This window comes from Coturnix japonica, chromosome Z (assembly GCF_001577835.2).
Source record: "Coturnix japonica isolate 7356 chromosome Z, Coturnix japonica 2.1, whole genome shotgun sequence".
Taxonomy (NCBI): Eukaryota; Metazoa; Chordata; class Aves; order Galliformes; family Phasianidae; genus Coturnix; species Coturnix japonica.
This window is the reverse complement of record NC_029547.1, coordinates 11,299,891-11,325,995: the sequence shown is the minus strand read 5'-3', so window position 1 is coordinate 11,325,995 and position 26,105 is coordinate 11,299,891. Positions and strand designations below refer to the sequence as shown.

At 39.8% G+C, this 26,105-nt stretch overlaps 1 protein-coding gene across 2 annotated transcripts; it reads left to right on the top strand.

Moving 5' to 3' along the window:
* Nucleotides 1–1,641: 1,641 nt before the first annotated feature.
* On the top strand, nt 1,642–25,778 carry DAB2 (DAB adaptor protein 2). Of its 2 annotated transcripts, none has more exons than XM_015848503.2 (15): nt 1,642–1,841; nt 13,536–13,708; nt 14,410–14,549; nt 15,308–15,406; nt 15,531–15,662; nt 17,591–17,677; nt 17,902–17,925; nt 18,185–18,232; nt 18,404–18,466; nt 19,487–20,125; nt 20,963–21,116; nt 21,623–22,138; nt 22,386–22,477; nt 23,495–23,559; nt 24,317–25,778. In XM_015848503.2, the coding sequence occupies exons 2-14, from the start codon at nt 13,612–13,614 to the stop codon at nt 23,552–23,554; spliced, it is 2,151 nt and encodes a 716-aa protein (XP_015703989.1). In that variant the 5' UTR covers nt 1,642–1,841; nt 13,536–13,611; the 3' UTR covers nt 23,555–23,559; nt 24,317–25,778. The 2 variants fall into 2 exon arrangements, with proteins under 2 accessions (XP_015703989.1, XP_015703990.1); XM_015848504.2 differs by having other exon boundaries at nt 1,645–1,841; nt 19,487–19,783.
* Nucleotides 25,779–26,105: the final 327 nt, after the last annotated feature.

Below are 26,105 nucleotides of genomic sequence, written 5' to 3'. Positions count from 1 at the left end.
TTCTATGGGCAAATGACAAATATTTTAGTCTATTCAGTTTTAACAAGAAATAGTATGAATCATATTTGTAACAACTACTGTACAGCTAGTCAAGGTATTTCAGTGCTTATGTTTCATGCCAGGCAAAGCACAAGTGTTGGTCTTGCTTATGCCAGCAGCAGGCTGACTGCATTATAGAAACTGCTTTGTTACTGCACCATGTTTAAACCAGGCACAATTTCATCCTTCATTTGAGGCGGGCTGCGTCACTCAGTTCCACAGTGCATGCTGAGCAAAGCATAACACTTTAAAATGCATACTGCCCCAGCACAGAGAAGCTGTAACCTCACTGATATGATAGGTCTCCAGCTCAAGGTGTTCACAACAATGCACAGTGCAGTGCAAGCAGTACAAAACCAACATTGTTAAACATGAATAAGACAGTGTCCCAAAGAAGTCACATCTAACCCTTCAGACACCGACATGTGCATGGCCAGCAACCTGTTAACTGCAGCAATGCCTTACTGAGCCATTAAGTAGTATGTACTTCCCTCCATGAATGCTAGGCTGGTGTTCGAAAATACGTCCCTCCGAGTCCTTTATGGTTAAAATTAGCACTTCTGAAATCAAAGACTGATATGGGCAAATGAGACAAAACTGACAGCTTTTAGTTACCCCAGGCACAGGACTCCTATAGATTTTGCCATTGCAGGCCTGTGCAGCATCATGTTGTGTCAAGGAAAGTATTGTGCTACTTGGTAGCTTTGGATGGACTTCACGACCAGATGCACCCATCAGTTTACAAATTTAACTTCCCAGTAATAAAATCATTTTTTATTAATTCTTTTCTTCTTCTAAAGTAGTAAAAAATATTTACCAAATTAATTTATTGCTACTTCAAGGAAAAAAAAAAAAGGTTTTTTTTTCTTTTTTTTCTTTCTTTTTTTTTAATGTCAGGCATTGCTTTGAAGGGCAATAGCACAGATTGGACAGAAATGTTTTGCACTGTTTTGAGAAAATGAATGTTAGATTAAGTTTGCAGCTTTGGGGAGGGGGAAGTAAAATAATAATAATAATAATAATAATAATAATAATAATAATAATAATAATAATAATAATAAAGCTCTTCTGCATGGACAAAGCATGAGTTTTTATCAGAGGCTCTTTCATACGAGCTGGAAAACTGTTGTACTGCACAGGGAAACAAAACATTAGTGAGGTTTTAATAAAGATGAGTGGAAATTATAAAGGTCAGGTTTGGATGTAGCCCAGAAACAGAATCATATCCCAGTATGGTTTCAGCTAGCCACAGATTTGTGGGGGGAAAGGGTGGAATTTTGATTTTGGTATTTTTGCAGAAAATAAGTGTTCAGCTTGGATTGGATTTTTAATAACACTGCCACACCTGTGTATAAACAGACAGTCACACAGACACAAGAGAGGACCTGTTTCCTAGACGAGAGCTTCAGGCGCATCGCTGCACGAGAAGCACCAGATATGTCTCCCCTGAACCAACGTGCAAGCTTCCACGCACCCATCGCAAGTCTCACTCGGTGACCGGGGCTGTGCTGGACACCCCCTAGCTGCGGCGGGGGCCGGAGAGGCGGCTCGCAAGGAGTTAATCTTGTGAGCACCGACACGTTGAGGGGGAGTAGCCAAGACCGAGCAGCAAAAACATCATAGCACATTCCTGGGTAGTTCTCAGCTGCCAGCATCTGATTAAAACCATATCTCTCGCTGTGAGTGGCTAACTAATCCGTAGGCGAGAGTGCCACTGAATATTTAACCGGGCCCTCGCTCCCCGTCCGGCTGTCAGCTGCGGTTCTCCTCGGATCATGCACGGAGCGGCACGGATCTAGCTTGTAAGTAGCTTTGCGAGCGGGGACTCGGCTTTTGCAAGCCTCCGGGAGGGGCTATAACCAAGGAGGGAGGGCGATTTTTTTGTTTTGTGGGTTTTTTTTGTTTTTTTTTTCCCCCCCTCTTTTCTTTTGCCTCTTTCCTTTTCGAGAACGTGGCAGCGGGACCTTATAGTGGGGTTTTGGGGGCCGGCAGCCCCCTGCCTCGGGATGGCAAAGCCGGGGGAGGGGGGTGCTTCCACCGGGGCCGTTTGCGTTTCCCTGCAGCTCCGGCGGCGTCGGGCCGCGCTCCGGCCGCAGCAGAGGAGAAGGTGGTGCGGGGTGCGGGCGCTGAGGGCCGCGGGGACTGCGGGGCGCTCTGCTGTCCGGGTGCGGCGGGCTGGAAGCCGCCCGCATCCTGCCCCGGGCTGCAGCAGAGCCGGCTCCCTGAGGAAGCCCGATCTGAAAGCAAAATAAACATGAGTTTTTATTTGTTTGTCAGGGGAGGGGGTGAAGATGTAAAAATTATATGAAGCTTCGTGTTTATATGCATGCATCTCCGAGGTGAAAGAATCTTCTAGCAGCAGAGAGAAGGCTTAGAATGTAGTGAAGCGGGGGTAGGCTTTCTGTTCTGATTTTTAGATGGAGCATCCTTGCTGAACACTCCTCTGTCTGGTGGTGAATCTCAGGGTGATGCATTCATTTGTGGTAAACAAATATGGTTTCTAGGACTAACTGAAGTGAGAACACTCTCTTGTCAGGAAAACTAACTTCTCAGCTGGTGAAGCTTTGAGCCCTAGTGATCATCACATGATGACACTTTTGAGTGCTGTTCCGCGGTAGTGCCGGCGATCCAGCAGTAAGATCTGTGCAGTTGGAATTCCCTTAGCAGAGCTTTTACTCCTGAGCTGAATTGAGGGTGATTACTTGAGTGCTTACTAGGGAAGCATGTAAATCCATTGTTAAGGTAGGATTAACTTTACTTTGTTTAGGTTTTTATTTGGGGGTGTGGGAGGAGGTTGAGGGTCGAAGGGGGGCTGGAGAGGAATTGTCTTATCTTTAAAAAGTTTCTTTGCCTTGGAAGGTTACATTTCTGCTGAGTGTTTCATAATTTCTGTGAAAATTCTATCTGAGGTAGACTGGGTATCAGAGCATGTGGGCTTTAAGATTTGGTCATTGTATGCAGGAATGAGCACTGATATGCTTAGGGATGGGAACTCCTTTGTAGATAGGCAGCTCAGATTAAATTAATTACGAAGCTATATATTCCAGTTGGTTATGAAGATTTATTAGGCACTAATATGTTGGGGGGGGGAGGAAATAAATGATGTGGTGTCTGATAGTGACCTGTTGTGCAGTTAGAAGTTGTTATGAAGGCCTACGAACACTGTGTCAGGTGATGATAGAGGTGAGACTCTGGGTGGCTAAGCAGGAGTAAATCAGAATCCAAATGATAGCTTCTCAGCTGAGAAGAGGATTGTTTGAGGGAGTCAAAGAGCATGCCTTTTTTTAAAGAATCACTGCAGTCACATCCAACACAAATGGCCCTTAGGGCACAGTTAGGCTTCCAAAATGACCTGAGTGAGCTGAGGATGTGGTCAGATCTGAAGCAGAAGCATCTGTTAGTAGAAACTCACTAAAGTTTGCATTTGGAAGAGGAAGATTGCTTTGAATTCTAAATGAATGTCCAGTGAGCCATCAAAGCAGAAGCTTCACTATCAGACCTCATGACTGAGAGTACAGGAGAACTCTGACTAAAGTGCATTGAATGTTAGGTGCTGTGAGATTAGATGCTTCCGCTATGCAGGACCTAGTAGTGCCTTCTGTGCTTCTTGCTGTAGACAGAAGGCTGGATGAATGGCAAGCTTTACTATACAAGTTCTTTGACTTGTGTCACTCCTTCTCATCTATTATGCTTTTACTTCAAACAAAGCTATTGGCTGAGCATCAGCAGTTGTGCTCAGCACTGTAACTCGGGTGGATGGGCCAAATGCCAGAAATCTGGCATCACTTTCCTCTTGTGAAGGTAGAGATGGTTATCCATTCTAATATGTGCCTTCTGCTGTGTTTCTATGTACATCTGCAGAACACAGCCTACTTTCTCATTGAGAGAAAATGACTTGACAAAGTTGCTACATAATTTAGTTATGGGACAAAATGGCCCAGTAGATGCTACAGTTGTTTAGCCCCTTTACTTCATGAGTAGATGGGAACAAAGCACTTTAAACACGCAAACAATATGTGCAAAAGGTACCAGAAGAGCTCTTAGATTTGTGGGAAAACAGCTGTACTTAGTGTCAGCTGGGGGGGGGGAGGCAACAAACAGCTGGTATTCAGGCAGGATGTTTAAAATAAAAACTACTGCTTGTGATGTTAAGTAGAAGTGCATAATATGCTGTGATTACTGAGTATTGTTGCCAGGCCCACAGATCTTTCTCCTGTTGATGGTCTTCTCTATGTACTTTATGCTGCTGGTACACTTGTGTGACCTACTAGGTTAACCCAGTTCTTGGGAATGCTTGTGAACTTCATACAACAAGCCCAGCACAAAGCAAGCACTTCTGAAGTATGAATTTGCTAGGACAATGAAGAGACACATTCCACACCAGAGAGAGACTTCTTACTCTGGAAATAGTACTGGTAAACCAAATTCTGCTTGCTATCCACTTTCCATCAAAAGTGATGAGATAGCATGATCGTACCTTGTAATCTGCAAGGATTTTGGAGGAAAAACTTAACTCTTGTGTGAAGATTAAGGGATTAGTAATAGAAATAAGACTCTTCCCCTGCTGTGTGGGATGGAGAGGGAAATGCTAAGAGGTTTTAAGCTTCTTCTATGTAACACAACCAAGCATAAGCCACTGCTCCCCTACCTCAGCCTGAACTCTATAGGGAAAAAAGAGTTGTTTGAAGGATCAGATAGAATGAAGTGTCAAAACAGTGTAACTTTCAAAACAAACTGACTTTAGGAACCCAGTTTTGTGGCTATATCTGAGTACAAGGGTCTCAGGGTTATAAAGAGGCTGGATGAAGTATAGTGGCAGGCCTAGTCAGTAAACAAGATGTACCAGTTCAAACAGGATTAAGCTGTTTATAAAGCTGGGCAGCTGAGTATTGAACAAAGCATCGTCTCCTGTCTAAATCTTGTTGGCCTGAGTTGATGAGGGCATAGATCACTCCAGTTTCACATTTACAGGAAGGACGTGCCTTGCATGTGCTATGGAGTGCTTGAGAGTGAAGTGCCTCTGCTGAAATGCCCTGCAGACCTTCACTTCCAGCTACATCCATGTGCAATTTTTCTTAAAAGCTTCTAAGTTTCATAGCTGGTGCGTGTCACCTTAAATCTCAGAGCTCAGACACTCTGGGGCCAGTTAAGGGCAGACTTTTGGCCTTGGAGCTGAATTTCCTGCTGTTTTGTCAGTTCATATTGCATTCTTAGGCAATAGGATGAGAAGTAAAATACCTTATGAGGATTGTGTCTTGAACAGAACAACTAGGTTAGATAGGCAGGTTAATAGATCTTTAACCTGTCATTGAGAAGGCTTTACAATAACATACTTGACGATCATGCTCTTTATGAAAGTATACGGAGTGCTTAATGCTGATGCATCACATAACTGCAAGTCTCCTACATGGAGTCTGTGATATAGCTCTCCTATAGCTAAAATGCTTAGGATTGAGACTATGGTCCAAGAAGGGACAGGACAAGTAGGGAACATACAGGTCGAAGTATTGACACTACATCCATTGTCCATCCTGCAGGTTAACTTTTCTGCTTCCACTAAACAAGGTAATTGGTGCTTTAAACAAGAGCACAAATGTTCATATGAGTTAAAAACTAAAAGCTTAAGTAGCACACCTGTCTGTGAACAGCTGCTAGCCTAGCTAATAGAAGATAGACTCTAGACCAGGATGGGAGGCTTGTTCTTGTGCTTCTCTGGTGGGTGGGGGACACATCTGTAATCTGGTATCAAGACCCTCTTACAGATGGAAAGCTAAGTGGGATCTGATCAGGATTACTAGAGTCTGGATTTAGGAGTAAAGTTCCCTGAGGAAGGAATGAGACTGCTCTGGGAGAGATGGTCTTTATAAAGTGCAAGCAGGATCATCAGTCTTCCAGTGACAGATGAAGAACATAATTTGTGTCTGTTACAGGAATCTTGTGACCAGTGACTACTGCACTGAACTATGTAATCAAAGGCTGGCAGAAGCTGGTGGCTACGTGGAAGCCTGTTCAAATATTGGTGATTTTTTTTTTTTTTTAAAGACTAGTTTCTGGCTGGTCATGGATAATCAGCTGGGAGAGCACCTTCTGGATAAGCAAAGCACAGTACTTGACACTGTGGCAGTGACAATATGGTGTTGAGCTGGGTGAGCTCAAGAACAGTACAGGAAAATCCTGTTCCTCATGCAGATGTGAACAGGTAGAGAAGACTTAGAGTTCAGCATAGGCTATGTAGAACATATGCAATCTCTCTGAGTGCAGCTTGCACACACCCAAACTGCGAAGAGGGATAACTCTGCCAGCACTGGACAGTTAACAGCATGCAGCTGAAATAACCTATGATAACAACTTCAATATGTGTCAAGTTCCTGCTCTGAGGAAGGGGGTGAAAAGCACGGTTATTGGCAAGATACTTTTGCTATGCAAACTGGAAGGAAGATCAGAAACAGTCCTCCTAAGCATGAGGGAGTTAGAAGTATGGTTATAAGTGAGGTATTTGAGTTGTCCTTTAGTTCAAACTCCAGTTGGCATCTGAGTAAACCTAGCTGAGTTAATTAAGGAACCTGGAAGGAAAGCAGTTGTTAATATACTCAGTGAGTCCCACCAAACAGTACTGACAGAGTACTGAGTGGTAGATGCTGCAGATATACAGTCTGAGTTTTCTCATCCTGTGAGTTGGCAGGTGATGTTCTCCTGATCATTGTCTAGAACCGGTGAACTCAGACTCAGGAGCCACTGTATTTAGTAGCTTCAGCACTGGGAGCCAGATACATTTGCTGTGACTTCACTGAGACCTCTATTCTAATACACTTGCAAGAGCTATATTGATTTCCATGATAAGTGGAGGAAAAATTCAAACTAGAACTACCATAGTGGCTGGGCTGAGAAGCTACTAATCATCTCATCAGCAATGTTGCGCTTACAACTGCGGCACTATGAAAAAGAGGAACAGTTTAACTGTTTTAGTTGTATGCAGTGACATGTTCTGTTCTAGCTTTTAACTTGGGAATGTTCATTTGGCTGTAATTCCAGTGACTGAAGTGTGCAGCAAACACTTTCAGGAATTTAGTGTGAATTTCTACATTATTGCTAAAAAATAAGCAGTTTTGAGAAGGCTGATGCACTTATGCAATGAGAACAGACTGTTCTGTACTTGTGATGAAATGGTAAGATCCTGGGTGGTGATTTGCAGGCATGGTCCCACACCAGCAGTGGTCCATGCCAACATCTGAAGCCAACACCACATACTAGAGCAGCAAGATCTGTCTTCTTTGTAGTGGACATTTAGCAGAATCAGCATCATGAAGAAGGTATTCCATAAGGTATCCATTATTGCACTTATGATACATCCTTCCCTCTTTCTCCTTCTGAATATACATCAATAAGGCAGTTAGACCCTGAGACCTGTTCTACAGCATGCTTGTTCCTGAAGGGTACCTCTATTGGCAGAGGAAGCCTTTGGCATAGAGTTGCCTTATAAACTCTGAAGAGTATTGATACGTCATCTTTTAGGTGAGAGAACAGAACAGTTTTGAGGGCTTATAGGAAGTTGCAGAGATGTCGGGGCTGCTCCCTAAGTAAAATCCTGTTAACCTGGAAATATTCTCCTCAACAGGTCAAGTGTGATTTAACTGAGGTACCAACACCACAGAAATGATCTGTTACCTTCAAAGTAGGCTTCTAATTACCTACAACCTAATAGAAGAGGGTTTTTTAATTTATTTATTTAGTTAGTTTTTAATTTGGGGAGATGCAATCAATGGCTTTAGCCTTGTTATCAAGGAATTGTAGGAGAAATTATCTAGTGGGGTCATTACTAATACAGACCTTACTGATTGTATGAGTGACTGATAATGTCACTTGTTCAGCAGAATAGACCAACATTGTCTCTTACAAGACTAACCACAGGGGCTTGGGTTAGACTTAGCAGCGTAAGAGATTGTATTTAGTCAACTTTCTGGTACGTTATGCTTTTCTTGTGTTCCAGACATGGTATGAGTTGGAGAACAGTTCCTAGGCTAAGAACTCTTTCCTACCACTTACCTTCAAGCAGGTACTTTTTATTTATTGATGTGAACAATGAACACTAGACATAATCTTATAGTAGGTAAGGCTAATACCTTTTCAATATGTTAGCCAGTTTCTGCAGCAATTCCTAACAGACTAATGTAACTGTTTAGTAGAGGGTACATAAAATGGTTGTAGTGTTCTGCTCAGAGCAAGCAGTTGGAATTTTCCATCTAAGACATAAAATCTTGTGTCATGTTGCAGGTGGCATATTCAGGTTACATACACTATTAGATGCTAGAACAGTGTTTGCTTTAGTAAAGAAACAAAACATTTAAAGTGGTATTAGCAGTTTGTTTTTTTTCTTTTTTGGCAGAATGATATATCTGAATATCATGCCTTTTTAAAAATTTACTTATGCATGCCTAGAGATTTTCAGGGCTATTTAGGGCACTACCACTGCAAATGGAATTCAGAGAAAATTCAGTAGCCATTTACACACTAAGATGTTAGATGTGATTGTCAGTGATACAGGGCTTTACATAAATGTACTGCTACACTGTCAGAATACTGCTAGTTAAGGTTGTCCACTATTGGTTAAAATGTCTGCCTTTAAGTCTTTGACTTTTGCTAGTCTTTAGGTTGCTGTTAGCCACTACCCTGTCTCAGTCTACAAAACTGAGGTCTTGTAGCATGGTCACTCAAGTAGATAGTTTGATTACCATCCTTCTGAAAACAGCCTTTCTGACAAGAATTCAAGACAGGATATTTCAAAAGCTGTGTTGTAAAGATCCTGATACAACCTTCTAACCGGAAGAACCTGGTTGACTCTTCACAATGCTGGGGAGGGAAAACATGCCTTGAGAAGGTATGTTCAGCGCTTGAACTACTGCTGTGATTCTGATTACTACTTCCTTCCTACATGCTATGTTGCACTTGGCAGTAAAAGCTACTTTTATCCTCTCCTGGCCTCTGAGATTTTCATTTGAGGTTAATATTTACATGCAATAACTCTTAAATCTGAGTCATGTATTTGTAGTATCAAGGCACAAAGAAGGAACACAGGCTGTGAGTAGGACAAAGTATTACACTGATCAACAGGTGTTCAATTTATCTGTCTTAGCTCTGACTTTTGCAGTGCTCCTAACTTCTGCTCAGATGTGTTTTTATTGATATTAAGGGAGTTATCCTTTTTTGTATTTGGGGATGAAAAAAAAAAAAAAAAAGAAAAAAGAAAAAAGAAAAAAACAAGCAACTTGTCTCTTGGGAGAAGATTTTCCAGTTTTTAAATCCCTTGACAGCCTATAACAATAATGAAGATTCTCAAGTCCTTATGCAACAAAACAGAATAATTCCATACAATGGAGGGTAGATACCATGTTGCCACTGCTCAAGTAAGAGGAATAGTTGAATAATGTTTAGCTTTCCTTAATTGATACTGCCATAACAAAACTGTTAGGAAGGTGTTTCAGTGTGCAAAATAAGTGCTAAAAATGAGGTATTTCAAGGATGTCTTGTCCCTATCTCATTGTAGGAAGATTCTTGAAGACACAATATAACTTGTATTCTTGAAGGACATGATATAACTCAAGTCCCAAGACTGATTTTATTTATTCTTCCCTAGAGTAGATATGTGGGAAACCAAGTATAGTTTGTGAATCAAGAGTTTCCCGGATAGGAAATAGGCCTTGAGTTATGAGCTGTTATCTGTCCATAGAGGGCCTAAAATGGTCATTTCTTAAAGTGTGATCACTATTCTTCACAGAATAATCCCCACAGGGAAGGAGTTAGGTACCAACAGTAGGAAGTTTTAGTACTCCTTTTAGAGTAAATTGAAAAAAAATAAATGCTTTTTTCTGATGCAGATTATAATATAAGAGTAGAGCATGTAATTAAGCTGTGATGATAGCAACAGATTTATCTACATGGAAATTTCAAGACATCACTTAACAGTCTGCAGACTATACAGATCACCCTGAGGGGGAGATCTTGCTCTTCTTAACCCTAGTAGAGCTGATGGCATGACTGTCCTTGCATGAAAGCACTTGTATTTACAACTCACTCACGCTGCTGGTTGGCTTTCTTTATGGAGGCCGTCAGAACTGAAGTGTAGTAGAGTCTTAGAATCATATAATCATAGAATTATCCAGGTTGGAAAAGACCTTGAAGATCATCAAGTCCAACCACAGCCTAACCATAGTACCCTAACTCTAACAACCCTCTGCTAAATCATATCCCTGAGCACCACATCCAAACAGCTCTTAAACACATCCAGGGAGTCTTGTCTTATTCCTGCAGCCTGAGTAAAGGAATGCTAAGGAACTGAGCAAAAAGAAGCTTCCAAGCAAGAGCAGAAAAACTATTTTAATGTTAGCTTCTTGCATATGTAAAAGTGCATATAAACAGTATGCAGACCTCACCAGCACTTTCCAATGTGATAAGGCAAATTTAACTGTGAAAAAGACCTTGCCATTGAATGCAGCTTTAACTTTGGTCTAAAGCACAGAACCAAAATTTAGTGGTGTTGTGACTCTTCTACCAAAACCAAATGAGATTCGTGCTAGTTCAGTCTATTCACTGTTGTTCCCCTTTACTGAGATTTTTTTATTTTTTTTTTAATAAAACCTGAGGGGACTTAGTGCTATTTCTGTAGCTTAATGGTCAAGTAGTTATTTAAAATGTGAATATGTAAGAAGACTGCACTTGTCTATCTGTGCATTCTTATTTTAGTGGCTAGTTTCCTTGCTGCAGAGGTAGTGTGTGACAAAGACAGTTGTCTGAATTTATAACTGTCATGTACTGTAATATCTCATCAGGTGAGATGAGCTGTGTCAGACCTCAGATGAGATTTTTGTATATGAACTGGCCAGAAAGGCCTCACTAATCTTCTCAAGCTGAATTGTTAACACAGTGTGGCTGAGCACTTGCAACTCCTCCTGTTTTTCCTGTGGAAGATTTGGTACTTGTGTGTATTCCTGCCCATTTTCTTTCATCTAAGGTTTTTGTGCTGCATGTCTGTGCAACTCAGTGGTCTTATTTCTGTAGGCTGGAGACAGATAGCTAATAACAGATACATAACTAGAGCCTGATGAGAATCACCCTTATGGAGTTCTATCATTTTAGTGAGACCCTGTTTGTGCATATTTTTTCCTTCTAGGAAATTAGTTTGTGATTGCCTCTTAATCATACTTCAGTCTCATACTCTGGCTTTGTACATCCTGGACTAAACTGGTCAAGCAGGAGCACTGACAGGAAGGACTTGGTGCCTTGAGGTTGCTGTTTCTTCTGTCTAGTACAGTGCTGGGCAGAAAGTCCTAAAGCTGTGGCACATCTCCTTAACAACATGTTTTGGCTGTTTTTCTCCAGGCTTCTTCCTTCCATTATCCAAAATGTGACATACCAGTTGGGGGGGTGAGTGGTTGAATAATGGCATGATCTTAATGATCCTTTCTTCCTCCCTTTCTAAAGGACTTGATAAGCCTAGGGAAAGGCCCATTACCAAATGCTTCTTATACTGTAGTAGAAAGATCATCTCCAGCTGATACTCTACCATCAGAACTAGATGCTGACCTAGACTTAAAGTGAGATTCAATTGGCTTTATTTCAGTTGTTTAACATGAGGTGTTTTATTTTGTGGGATTTTTTTTTGTTTTTCTTTTTGGTGTTTTTCAGACTGGCATACCCCTTTTTGTAGTTCTGCAAATGTTGTGCAAAATCCTTGTTTTATTGCAGTATTTTGTCCTCTGTCAGAATGGGCATGCAATAATATTTCTTTCCTAAATTGTGACTTGAAATATTGGCTCTTCCTATTTCTATTCAATAATGCCTGAAACTTTCACAGCACTACCTGTTCACTTGACTCAAAGATTACCTACCTGTGATCTAATAAGTTCCTTACAGAAGAGAACAGACAGAGCTGCCAGAGATTTTTCTCAAATTAGCAGTATTGTCTTAGCTGATTTACTTGAGCAAGAATAAATGCAACTCAGAAACCATCTGATAAGAAGACATATTTAACTTTGCTTCTCTTAGCATATATTTGACTAGCTGTGTCCCTTCTGTACAAATGAAGGACTTCAGGGTGACTTTTTTTTCTTCTAAAGATCTAGGGATTTGTGTTCTTTCTAGATTAAGAATCAGTTAAGCATTGACATCCCTGGCTCTGCTAGTTGCAGGCTGGATGAGTCAGTTCATAGTTATTGACTTAACAAACTGAGGGAAGAGGAGAAAGGTAGGAGTGAAAACAATTCTTAAAGTAACTTCTAAGTATACTAGGTAAAGCATCAGCTAAAATAAGGCTAGTGGTGAATAGGCTATTGAGAATTACAGGCTTTTAAAGCAGTAGGTATGCAACTCTTCCAGCAGTTGATTGGGGACACAGAACATCTCAAATGGAGTGCTGAGTAAAAGGTGGCATGGACTGTGGCTACCTCAGTAGAAACAGAGGGAATTAGTAGTAGTGGAAGGCAACCCAGCTATTTCATTGTCTAGACAATGTTTTGGCTTCACTTTTAACCCTAAGCCTTACACTATCTGCAGTCACTACTATACCTCAAACTTAGAGCAATTTTTGTAGCAAGTATGAATGTGCCTTTCTGGCTGGGTACATGCGATCTTCAGAAATACAATGTGTACATTTATTTGGTGTTATTCAGTATTTTTGCTGTTTGGGAACAAAACAAGGTGATTTAGTGATGGTGTGTATTTTGCTGGGGAATATTGTATGTATTATGACTTTCCCCTCTGAGGCTAGAAAGGTATCATGGTATGGAGTTGAGAGAAAATATGGACTGGAATGGCTTGACTTCTGGTGGTTTTTTTGTGGTCAGGGGAGAAGTAAGACTAGTTGCTTGATTACTCTTTAGGTGAGGGTGTGTTGGTGGTTTTCTGGTTTTGTCTTCCTTCTAAAATTGTCTTGCAGCCTAAGGAATTTCACTTCTTCAGTGCTGTAACTTCAGACATTGACTATTATAGGAACACAAATAAAATCTAATAGCTTTATTTCTTAATCTGTTGTGTTGATATCTTTGACTGTTTAAAAACAGGTCCTGGCAAATATTTCTTGCATGGTCTTCTGCCATACTACAGAGATGATGGTTGCAGTGAAGAGTACAAGTATCTAAAGTTCTAGAAATAGCTTTGAAAGTTAAGAAACTTTCTTAACATATATATATATATATAATATATAACTTATATATATATAATATATATATATATATATATATAACTTACGTACTTATAGTACGTAAGAGGTTTACGTACTATAACAGGCTGTTGCAAGTACAGCCCACAGATGTATGTCAGTACAATGTACTGATTGGATCTTACTGGGGGAAAGGGTCATCACCTAGTTGCTGTAACTTTGTGCTCTCTGAGGAGCAGCCTGAGATGCACAGGTGAGATGATACTTTTAGTCAGGAGTCCTATTTCAATAATTCAACAGAACAAAACTGGACTAACAGGTCTAATGGGAATATTTCTTCTTTAAGGTAAAATATTATGCCTGCCTACTGATTCTCACTTGGATTTCAAACTACGGCAAGAATAGCTGACAACCATCTCATCATGTCTACTGAAGCTGAAACTACTTCTACTGTCAACAGCCAGCCAGAGCAACAGGCTCCACCAAAAGCACAACCTTCAAAGAAAGAAAAAAAGAAAGGTAAGATATCTGCTTAGTGAACACTTCTACTCAATCTCCTTAATTCTTTGCATTTTCCTAAAGCATGATCATTTTCATTGCACAGCTGAAACAACTGTAAGGTTTCAAGGTGACTAGAAGAGTGAGTAAATAAGTCATTGAAATAACTCTAATAAGAAGGTAGGCTTCTAGTTAGAAAGCTTTTACTAGCAGGAATAGCAAATACAGGCAAAATATCAAGTGACTGCAGGGATGTGGGTACTAGTACCTCTTACAGAATGAAGGTGCTGATGCAGAATCTTAGTGTGGATACCACAGATTCTTAAAGACCAAGAATAGTTCTTATTAGACCACATCTTGCAGCTAAAAGCTGAAAGTCTTACTGAATGCCTATGATAGCCGTAGGAAGTCCTGTTTTTGCTTAGAGGTGGTGTTCAGCTCTTATATCTAGTTAGCTGTTACCTGCAAACAAGTCTGTTGGGATTGTTCTGAAATCCCCAGACATTAGGTATTAGACCAAACTCTCAGAAGAGAATCTTACAGATTCTGTAGGACCCTCATGACCTTACAGGGTCAATTACAAGCACTTGAAGGACTGTTGTTAGCCCACTATAATCAACAGTTTTTAAAAGCAAAAATGTACCATATTAGTACATATTCAAAATAGTGCTTCTAAAGCCACAACAGTATTTCTCTTCTGAAACAAATCTTTCTGTCTCTAGGGCCAGAGAAGACAGATGAAACTCTCCTGACCAGGTTTAAAGGAGATGGTGTAAGATACAAAGCTAAACTGATTGGAATTGATGATGTGCCTGAAGCAAGAGGAGACAAAATGAGTCAGGATTCAATGATGAAGTTGAAGGTAAGATTTTGAGTTGGCATCCAAGCAGTATGTTTTGCTTAGTCTTCATAAGGTGCATCAAATGACTTTGTCACAGTTTCAAATACTGCTTAGTGGGAACATCTAACATGATATTTATTGCTTCATCAAAGATGTTTTTGAAGCTGTAACTTATTGCTTGGAGAATGTTAGCCTTAAACATAATCAGTTGTTTCTCTTTCTTGGGAGCACTCCTTTGATGAATCTCTTGTTATCAGTCATACTAGGTTCCAAAGTAATAAGCTGATTACAAATAGTTAACTCAGGTTTTGTGTAGGAAGGAGATTTTTCCTCTTTAGAGTAAGACTGCAAAGCCCAAGCTGCTATTCTGTAGCTATGGTAACATCAAAAAATATAGATAAACCAAAGGGTAAATGTGACTCTACAGCCCTGAAGATAATCTCTTCTGGAGAGCAGAACCCTTATACTAGCTTCTGTCAGACCAGTAAATCTGATGTGGCCTGGTAAAGGTGCTGTTACTGCACTGGTTCCTCCAACTGAGGTAAAAGCTTTAAAGCTCCTAATAAATAAATTATGAAGTACAATCTAGTTCTGAAATGCTTGACTAGGCTTCATGTGTTATGTTGGAAGAGAAATGTGGCTTAAAATTTAACACTACTTAATAAATAGACAAGTGCTAATACAGTCACAGCTATGGGCTCATGAGAAATGCTAAGGAAACAAGCTAAAGCTCAATCAAGTGGAAGTCTCATTAATGCTATGATATTCATCTTCTTCAGGGAATGGCAGTGGCAGCTCGTTCCCAGGGTCAGCACAAGCAGAGGATCTGGGTGAACATCTCTCTCTCTGGTATCAAGATCATAGATGAGAAAACTGGGGTAAGAAATGACTCCTTCTCTTAATTCGACTCTTAAATCAAGTGATGAGTTGGTTTTAGATGAATCTAAAATAAATCCCTTAATGGCATCTTGCAATTTGAACTTTGTTTATTTCTAATTCCAGGTCATAGAGCATGAGCATCCAGTAACCAAAATCTCCTTCATTGCTCGGGATGTAACAGATAATCGTGCCTTTGGCTACATTTGTGGAGGAGAAGGCCAGCACCAGTTTTTTGCCATAAAAACAGCACAGCAGGTATTGATTATAGGCTCTTTTTCACATTCTCTAAGTAATGTATTGTCTAAACACTTAGTAAAACATCTGATAAGGATTTCTTATTGATAGTTCTCTGAGGTATAGAGAAACATCAGCACTGATGGAGTGGTACGTATCCTGAAGAAGGATGGTAGGAAATGACTATCATCAGTAGTTTTGGTTTTATTTAGTTCTTTCATCCAGAGTAAAAGTATTCAAGTAGCTTTGCTTATTATTGTGGCTTAACATTTCATTCACCGTGAAAGTTATTTGTGAGATGAACAGAGCCATTATCATGGGCTTTCCTGTACAGTAGTGTGTTGCTGTCAGTGAGAATATTCTTGAGTCAAACATCCATATGTTTGCTCCATTTGTAGGAAAGAGAACAACAAAACTGCACTAGTCTAGTTTTCATTATGCATTGTCTTGAACAGCAGTAAAAACTAACAACTGCAGCAGTATTTCTGGGACAAATGAATGGCATAATTGTTCATCCTGGAGTTGCATTTTCTGAGAGGACTATATTTCTGTAATGGGCTTTTACCTTTTTGAAATTCAGTGTGCAGAGCATGTCTCTGTGAAGAGAAACCATACATAAGTATTAGATACAGTGTTAGATACAAGCTACTTAGAATTAATACTGAATATTGTTCAGCTTCCCAAAACACCTGGACTCACGCTAGATATTTATCATAAGCTGCTAGATGATCGTGTCTAAAATAGTCCCCATAATGACTCAAACAGCCAAGATTTCAGTGTTAGGTATTTCCTCATACACATGCTTTCTACCTTCCTGTAGGACTCTTATCTTCAGACCCATTGCAGGTAAGAGTGAGGAGCTCCTTGTTAGAACACGAGTGACAGCTGTTACACCACTGAGCTTGTTTTATTTCAGAATCCTGTTCTGTACTGCTTCACTGAAATTGCAAATTAAGCACAAAAGCTTTATGTGTGATCAAATGGAATCTGTTCTCTGACCTTTACACCATAGGGTGCTGCTTGTTAGTCTATAAGCTTAGCCGAGTCATAGACAGCTCTTTATTTAGCTGCTAGTTGCTTTTAAACATAATCACTTCTAACTGAGTAGTAAGCAGTTCAGCAGATCTAAACTACTGCTGTAGCTGTACGCTGTGTCAAAGTAATAACTTGAAATGGTTCTTCCTGCAATTGCATATCCAAAACACTTGATTAGGAGAGGAAGATGCTCACATATGAACAAAGGGACCAGTTCAACAGATTTTCTGCTCAAGCCAAAGGTAGAGTCTGAGCCAGAGAATCTGTCCTGCTTTATACTGATTCAGATGCAATATGCCTAAAGCAAAAGTTTATAATCAATATAGTTTAATAGCTTAACCTGCTACCACTTCAACAATCTCTCCAAATATTCTTAATGCTCTGTTTGGAACTACCCATTCTTGTTCACAAAATGCAATACTTTTCTAATTCACACTGAATTTCCATTCAGCTGCAGATGTCAACTCTAAGTGTCACCTGATGTTTGTTCCACACACTAGATTGATCCAATTAAAATAAATATAATATTAAAGAAGCTTTTTCCAGGTTCATCGTTGAAGTTGGTACATTGTTAGCTTCTTGTGAAGATACCAGAGTTTCAATACCCTGTATGTTTCTGAGGAAATATTTAAGGCCTGCCATGTACTTATGAAATGATGACCTCTAGGGGAGAAAAAAGTCAGCTTAATACAGACACCGTCACTTTCCCCAGGGAGTTAACCATCCTGGGCTGATGGTATGCTGTCACCCCAGAAATCTATGTAATAGAACTTAGACCAGGCAGTCTTTGAAGTCTTGCTTTTCCTGGTATCTCAACTATACTATTGCATCACTTAGGAAAGTTTGACTTGCAGTTTTCTGGGCTTCTACTGAAGCTGAAAACAAACTAATTTGTGGTCTAAATTTTTTTTCAGGCTGAGCCTCTAGTTGTTGATCTTAAGGACCTCTTCCAACTAATATATAACATGAAGAAGAAGGAAGAAGAAGAAGACAAGAAAAAGGCAAGTAAAATTACAGCTGCAACAGTCTGCATAGACTTAAGTTTTGTTTTAGTTTTGTCTGGGCTTCTAGACCACTGTGAGATTTGAAAGTGTCATGGCACAGTATTGGCTAGCAGTTGTGCCAGCAGTTTCATTACTAGATTTAGGAGGTAAACTAACTAAAGCCTCTTGCATTCATTATTCTACCCAATGTGTAGATACTAAAAGTTTGTTTTCTTCTTTAGAATGAAGAAGCAAACAAGACTCAGGTAAGTCACTCTAATTCATCACTTGATCAGTATTCTGCTGTGATAGAACTAGCTCTGTCTTTCCTTATACTGCTAGCATATGGTGGAATCATGAGATGCTTGTTACACTGGAAATTGAGACAAATGTGTCTACAGAACTAATAGTAGTGATCTCCCATACTTTCTCTTTTATATCATTTGCTTGCTCAAGCATGTGAGTTCATTGTTTAAGGGAGGTTTTGTTATTCTTATCACTGACACTGTTGTCCATCTATTCCAGAATGGTAGTGAGGCACTACCTGCTGGTCAAGCTGACAAATTGAAAATGGTAGGTTCAATTTTAGAACTTTATCCTGATGTCATTAAAGTTCATAGTAGACTATCTCCATGTGATACAGGAAATACAAGTTTTATATATGTTCAGTAGGAATGTGTAATACTTGGATTTTGCTTTCGCAACAACTCTGACACCAATTTTTTCAATACTTTTGGCTTCAAGGGAGTTGACCAGATGGACTTGTTTGGGGATATGTCAACACCTCCTGATGTGAGCAGTCCCACAGTAAGTAGACTTCTGCTTTACTTATCTCACTTCTATGTTCAAGAGCAAACTTTTTCTGAGTAGTAAGATCTATTCTGTTCTGGTTTTACAGAAGCTTCTTCCTTATTATAGAAACATACTGGAAACTTAGAGCTATGATAGTAGGAACTTACTAAATAGACTAGCTAATATTCTTATCCAGCAGTATTCACTATGGACAGTGTGTGACAGAGACTGTGTGACAGAGATATTATATACTGTTATGTTGTTAGCCATAGGCCAAATAAATATGTACTAGTAGCATATACCTGTGCTGTAAGTAGCAAGATAGGAACTCAGTTAACAATCTTTAAAGTTGAAGCTTATTTTATGGATGAGTAAGTAAGTTCCAAGTAGACTTGTAGCTATTACAAATGTAAGCTAGGTCCATAAAATAGGGCCTAACTTCATTGAAGTATGCATTTACCTTGTAACAACTCATTGTGACTTCAAAACTGTACTAGTTTGCTCTGGAATAAAAAGCTATAAGCAGTCATGCAACAATTGATGTTGCAATAGATGTCAACAGAGCTAGTGACTAGTCTTACTCTTCTGTCACCTGCTTTGGTGGATAGTGTGTTAACCTTCTCCACCTGCAGATTGCTTTGTAATCTTACTCCAAAGCTGAGATTGCAACTTGGAATCACTCTAAAGCAACATGATTTTACAATTGTTTTAAAAAAGGACTAAAACCCAGGCTGTCACTGGAGTCAAGCTCACCTGGGTGTAATTAGTGCAAATGACTAAAACTTCTCTTAAGTCCAGTTAAATGAAGAGATCTTGAAACTGGTGTTTTCAACAGTGAATGTTTTGAACTAAGTAGCTGAGACTTGATTACAGCTACCAGGCTTACAAAATGGGACCATAATTTGACACCAAATACGTATTAGTACGATGTGCTGGATACCAGATCTCTCCTTTTCTAGAAGTTTTCCTTAAGCTTGTGTACTTTGCAGTAGGTCATACAGAAAACTAACTTTACTTTTCTTTCTGAACAAATAGGAAGCTAAAGAGATTCTCTTAGTGGATCTAAACTCAGAAATTGAGACCAAACAGACTTTTGTAAAAGAGGATCTCTTCTTGAATGGCATCACACCTTCTCTTCCGCAACCAACGCCACGGCCACCTCTCTTCTTGCCAGAGGGTTCTTTCTCTACCAATCTCAGCTTCTTTCCCACACCTAATCCAGACCCTTTCAGTGATGATCCTTTTGCACAACCAGACCAATCTGCACCACCTTCATTTGATTCTCTAAAATCTGCTGATCAGAAGAAGGAAAATCTGAGTACCTTAACATCGGTGGGTAATGGTGCTTCAAATGGTGATGTTGACTACTTTGGTAAACAGTTTGACCAGATATCTAATAGAGTTGGCAGACGAGAAGCACAGACAAGCCAGTGGCCATTTGACAGTAAGCCACCCGCAGCAAGAACTCCAAATGGGGTACCAGAGAGAGAACAGAATGGCTTTCTTAAAGCTCCATCAAACCTCTTTGTGGAAGATCCTTCCAAAGGAGTAACTCTGCAAAATGGAGTAAAGCTGGATTCTGAAAACAATATCCAGCTCTTGTCACACGAATCTATTACAATTAGCCCACCACCACAAAGTAACAAGCCAGGAAGAGGAAGGAGGTCTGTCAAGGTGAACAATGTTCCAGTAATTAATGGTGATATGCATGCTCTTACTTAGAGAATCTGGGTGAAGGAAGCTTTACTTTCTTCATTCTACGTAACTGACTAAAGAGCTCCACAGCATATCTCTTCCACCTGCCATGCTTACTCTAACCTCTCTGCAGTCATGGTAAATCCTAACACTCATGAATGCTCCATAGTAGCTATGATTACTAAACATATGTTCTTTTCCTTAATGCTGCCATACTTCTGTAAAGGTCTGGTAAGTATACTACCGTGAAATACTGATGCTAGGTACAATGCCAGTAGCTGTTATGATAGCTATGATAAATACACATCACCTTGTGGCTTCTTAACAATGAGTTACCAATACTAGTTTACAGAATTTGAAGTGGCTTCACTGTACCTGCCTACGGAGGGCAATCTCAATGACTGGCCTGGTCATACACAGGGTGGCTCTGGGTTAATCTCTTGCAGTCAAGTGATGCAGAACTCCGTTGATGACCTTGTCATAACTTCAGAGGTCATTATAGTCTGGGCAGGAGTATTTATTTGTGAGAAGAGGAATCTCATTAGGATAACAAGCAATTCAGTTATTCCAAGTCTTGCTCTTCTGCTGTTGACCTGGAATTACTATATATTATACAATGCCAAGTTTATCAGTAGGCATAAACTGGTGAAGTTTGAATCACTTATACAGAGTACCTACAGAATACAATAAAGCTTCATGCTCTGCTATAGCTAAACTAACAGCTTGTAGCTCCAGACTAAGACTTCTTAACCATGTTAGTTTATATTCTGCTATGTCATTTCACAACAAGTTTGGTTGTTTTTTTTTTCTTTCTAGGCTGCCTCAAGTGACTTGTTTAGCTCAGACTTTTTTGCACCAACTACAGAGAACCTTGGTGTAAATTCATCAGCACAGACAGGACTGGTGCAAACTAATCGACTGGACCTCTTCAAAACAAATCCTACCACAGCCCCTCCATTAGCTGGCCTAGGTTAGTTCACAACCTATATCTTAAATTCAAACTATTACTCCAATCTAAACCCACCATGGATGCTCTAATTACCTTTTGCTTAATCCGTGTGCTGTCCATCATAAACTATTAAATTCTGTGAATTGGGGACCTAAATTCTGCATCTTCAACTAGAGCAGGGCTTTTTGCTTAAACTTTGACAACAAATCCAGGTTGTACCAGGACGCTAATGTGCGTGTCACAGCTTGAGAAGCTAGGGTACCACTGTTGCAGGATCTTAACTACTTACATGGAAGTAACTATCAACCTCATTTCTGTTCTTTAAGGACTGACATGAAGTGAAGGAAACAATACTAAACCCTTTTTCAAAGGCTACCTTCCTCAGTGGCATTACGTTAAGCGTAAATCAGTGGATTTTTACAAACAGCACATGAAGAATGCCTTTCTGTTATCAACAATGGAATTGGTGCACTTATTCTTGATCTTGACATCACTGAAGCACTGTGTAACAATCATGTTCCCCACAGGTGGCTTGCCATCATCATGGAGTACAGAGATGCCTGCCTTCACCCAGGCCACATCGGTCTTTCCTGGGTCTATGATGCCTACCCAGTCTGCAGGATTTACTCAACAACTTAGCTTTGGCCCTCAAGCAGTGACAAGCTGGAGTCAGCCTGGATCTTTTGGTCCAACAGCATCTCAGTCCTCTGGTATCTGGGTCCAGCCAGCACAAGTTCCACCTGCTCGATGGGTACAGCCATCCAGCACTGTAAATCCCTTCCAGAGTAATGTGTTTGCATCTTCAATGCTACCCACTCAGACAGAGTCTGTATTGCCCTCTGCGCCAACAACAAGCCCACCTCAGCCACCACCTAGAACTGCACTTCAGAAGGAGCTATCCAAGAAAGAAAGTGATGCTTTTATTGCTCTGGATCCACTTGGGGATAGAGAGATGAAAGACGTCAAGGAAATGTTCAAAGATTTCCAGCTGACAAAGCCACCTGCAGTACCAGCAAGGAGAGGAGAGCAGCAAAGTCTTTCAGGTGCCTCCAGAGCTTTCAGCATTTTTTTTTTTTATTAAAGTACCCATTCCTCAAGATAGTACAGGTCATAGGGATGTGAAACTTAGCAAGCTGTCCAAAAAGACTGGTAAAATTTTTCTTGTATTTGAATAGCCACTTGCTTATTCATTTTGAATATAATTGGTTGAACTTTAAGGTCAGTATGCTGATAGTGCTTAGCACACATAAAAGCTGTTTAGTGATATAACAGAATGTCTCTTCTTCCTAGAACCACTGAAGCCTGTTCCCAGACAAAGTGCACTACCGATTGATGTCCTGTTTGAAAGCCAACCTAAACCAGACCTTTTCAGTGCCTCCTCTGTAAGTAATAGATGTTTTCTCTATGACTGTTACAGCACCCCACCAATAGCAATATTTGTGTTGATGCAGTGGCTTTAGAGAACGTGGGGAAAAAACAGTCTTGCATACTTGATCTAACTAAACACTTGTTGCAAGAAAGCTAACAAAGCGTTATTCCATTTGGTTTAATTCTAAAACCAGTGCTCCAAGCTGTAAAGCCTCTCTACAAGTACTTTGTTTCTATATGTGGGAAGTTTCTACAAAGGACTGTGAAGTAATGGAGAAGCGGAAGACTTCTGCAGCTATGCTTACTTCTCTGCAGAGTACATAGAGCAGTGTTGACTGTGCAGGTCTTTTGCTGAACAAATACTAGACCCTATGTCCAGTATCCTCTTGGGGGAGGAAGTGGTCTATGGAGACCTCATTGTGGTCTTCTAGAAGGGAGGGAGCCTATAAACAGGGAACCTATAAACAGGATGGAGAATGACTGTTTACATGGGTTGATAGCGATAGGACAAGGGGGAATGGTTTTAAACTGAGACAGGGGAGGTTTGGGTTAGATATTAGGAGGAAGTTTTTTAACCAGAGCTGGTGATGCACTGGAACAGGTCACCCAAGGAGGTTATGGATATCCCATCGCTGGAGGCATTCAAGGCCAGGTTGGACATGGCTCTGGGCAGCCTTGTCTGGTGGTTGGAAACCCTGCACATAGCAGGGGTGGTTGAAACTAGATGAGCATTGTGGTCCTTTTCAACCTGGGCCATTCTATGATGATTCTATGATTCATTATAGATACACTAACTTGTCTCCAAATACACATGGCTTTTCCAAAGGATACCTTACCTCAAACTAATGTGAGTACTAAGGCAGATTTAGATCTCCCTTTATGCTCCTTGAAGCATGGCAGCTAATACCTGTTTAGCCAGTGCTTTTCAGTATTCTTTCCAGAAGGAGTTTGAAATCAAAACCAGCTGAAATAACCATGAAGAATAAAAATTGAAAAATGTTTAATGACTGATTTATTACTTTTCTTGGTAGGAATCTCAGAAACAACCTTCTGGCCCATTTGGTGGTCCTTCTGGCAACCCTTTTGCATAGACCAGGTAATATTTATTGAGACAAACTACTTCATGCTCTGAAATAGTTTTCAACTAGCTCTTTGCTAACGGTTTTCCTGAATCAACTACACTGGCCTAACTTTATTGCACCTCTAAAGTACTGCTTGCTGTGCACTGGAATCATTCTTCTAAAGACCTTTGCTTAGAGCTGTACATGCTGTCTGCCTGAGCCTAGCTAGTGTCACATTCTTATCAGTAAAGATTCTGTTTTTACATGGTCTTAAATATCAAAGTCATAATAGATGTTTATCTCCTTTCCTAGAGGAAATTTAATGAGTGTGCCAAATCTGTGGGACATGGTTTTTTCAGGAGAAAAGCATGCTGTAGCTCTCTGAAGTTGAATTTTTGAAGTACTATTCAATTATAACTGGGGTGTGTTAAATTGATAACAAACTAAGAGCTGTTATGAGAGCTTTTGCCAAGGGAAACAAATTCATGCTCTCTTATCACAGACTAAAGAATGTGAACTGTCATGTGTTGTAGAGGAATAGATTTAAGTCATGGAAACATTCAGGTTAGAAAAGACCTCTAAGATCACCTGGTCTAAATGTGAGCCCACTAAACTGTATCCCTAAATGTCACATAGACGCATTTCTCAGATCATCCCATGGAGTACCATCTATCTTCTATCAGAAGACAAGTATTGCTATTTATTGTTTTGCCTTTTCTCTTAGTGTCTATAAGCTAGTTTAAACTGTGGAGCTATAGCTTCAAGCCATCCTAACCTTAATCTCTTTTTCAGTATACTAGGCATAACCAGGAAAGGACATGGAATAACTGGACTGCTTTTCAACATCAATTTTCTACTTATTTCATTTTTGTCTGCCACTCTTGCTGCTGTTCCATGATGTCATCTAAAATATGTCCAGGTGGATTGAAACACAAACACTGAAGAACATGCTGTGAAGATAGTAATTCAGGGCAAATGGAAACTTAGACTCAATCTGGAGACCCAAACTCAAATTGGATGTTAATTTTACTTTAGTATTTACAGTCATTTGTGGAAGAGATTAGAAACACTAAGTCATGTGTTTTATAAAATGCGGTCACCTCAATTTCTCCTTACTCTAGCGCTTTCTGTCCTGAAACATGGGAATTGAATGTACCTAGGGAAGAAATGCTGCCTTAATGTAAGAGAATTGAATTAGTAGCTAGACTCCACACTTTAAACAACTAGGTCAGTTGTTGTATGTTTACACAATATCAGCCAGTTGTAAAGTCACGTGGATATTACATGCTTCTAATTGGTGAATGAGCATATGACTTAGTCTCTAAGCCATTATATTGTATGGAACTGTGGGGTGCGGGGGGAAGAAGCAAATCCAATACAATTGTTCACTTAACTAATAGTACAAGTAGCATTCAGCCTTAAGCACATAATAAAGGGACTAACTGTAGGGTCTTCAACAGAGCTGCTGTGGTCCTGAGCAATAGGTGTCTACTGCAGGGTCAAATAAGCTGAAACAGTTCTTGAAGGACATTGAGGTATTAATGGATGCAATTGTTGTATTGGTGCTAATATAGCTATTTCAAGGATGGAAATCTGTGAAGATTACCTTTCTTTATCAAGGTGGCTTGGCAGACAAATGAAACAAGCAGATAGGTCAGACATGATATAGTATGACATTATTCCAGTGTGTTAGAAAGCAAAATGACAATCGTTGCTTCACTCTATGCCTTGATTCCTTGTGAACAGATGTACCATCTCTGTGACATTAATGTGAGGCATGACCTCTAAAGCAGTGCCTTTTCCAAAAAAAAACCTCTTTACTAACAGACCTTTAAATCAGAAATCAGTCAGATGTTACAACTAGTTGTAACACTTTGTCAATGGGGATAGCTGATATCTGAGTGGTGTTTTGTTTTTGTTTTTTTTCTGTTAATACTAAGTATAAACTTGAAATAATATTGTTAAATCAAATGCCTAAACAGTTGCTGAACTGGAGATCTAAGAAAATCAACTTGAAGACAGCCTTAGTACTCAATTCAGCAGGTCATGCAATTATATAAACCTTTCTTGCACTTTCTGTAATGCAAAAAAAAAAAAAAAAAAAGCTATGAATTTAAATATTTGTCTCAAACTGGAAAAGTAGAAACTTCTGGATATTACACTGCTATATAAAACTGTAGTATCTCAAGTGATGTTACCTAATGACATTAAAAACAAGCAACTCTCATAGCAAACAAACACTTGTGTCACTGTTTGTTTTTGTCCTTATAACTCAGTCTTTTGGTCTAATTGATTCCGTGTTTTTTTTTTTTGTTTGTTTGTTTTTTTCTTTCTGATGGATAATAATTGTTTGTGTCACAGGTTCCTAACATAGCTGCTTGATAGCACACAAACTCTTTATGTAGCATCTCATTTCTCAGGCCTATTCAATACCAGTTGCTCCGCAATAAGTTTTCACCTGACTTTCCTGATACTAACGGCCAAGAATAATAAATAAATGGGAAAATATCTGTCTTAGGTAGCTGTCAGACATAATTTTTGCTGAATAATTTAGACTAAGTTCTTGCTTGCTTAAATCAGT

Bases quoted from the DNA above. Each gene is read 5' to 3' on its own strand.
- DAB2 (XM_015848503.2), top strand. From the start codon at position 13,612: ATGTCTACTGAAGCTGAAACTACTTCTACTGTCAACAGCCAGCCAGAG. The intron at 13,709-14,409 runs GTAAGATATCTG...TTCTGTCTCTAG, and splicing joins AAAGAAAGAAAAAAAGAAAG to GGCCAGAGAAGACAGATGAA. The intron at 15,663-17,590 runs GTATTGATTATA...ATTTTTTTTCAG, and splicing joins CCATAAAAACAGCACAGCAG to GCTGAGCCTCTAGTTGTTGA.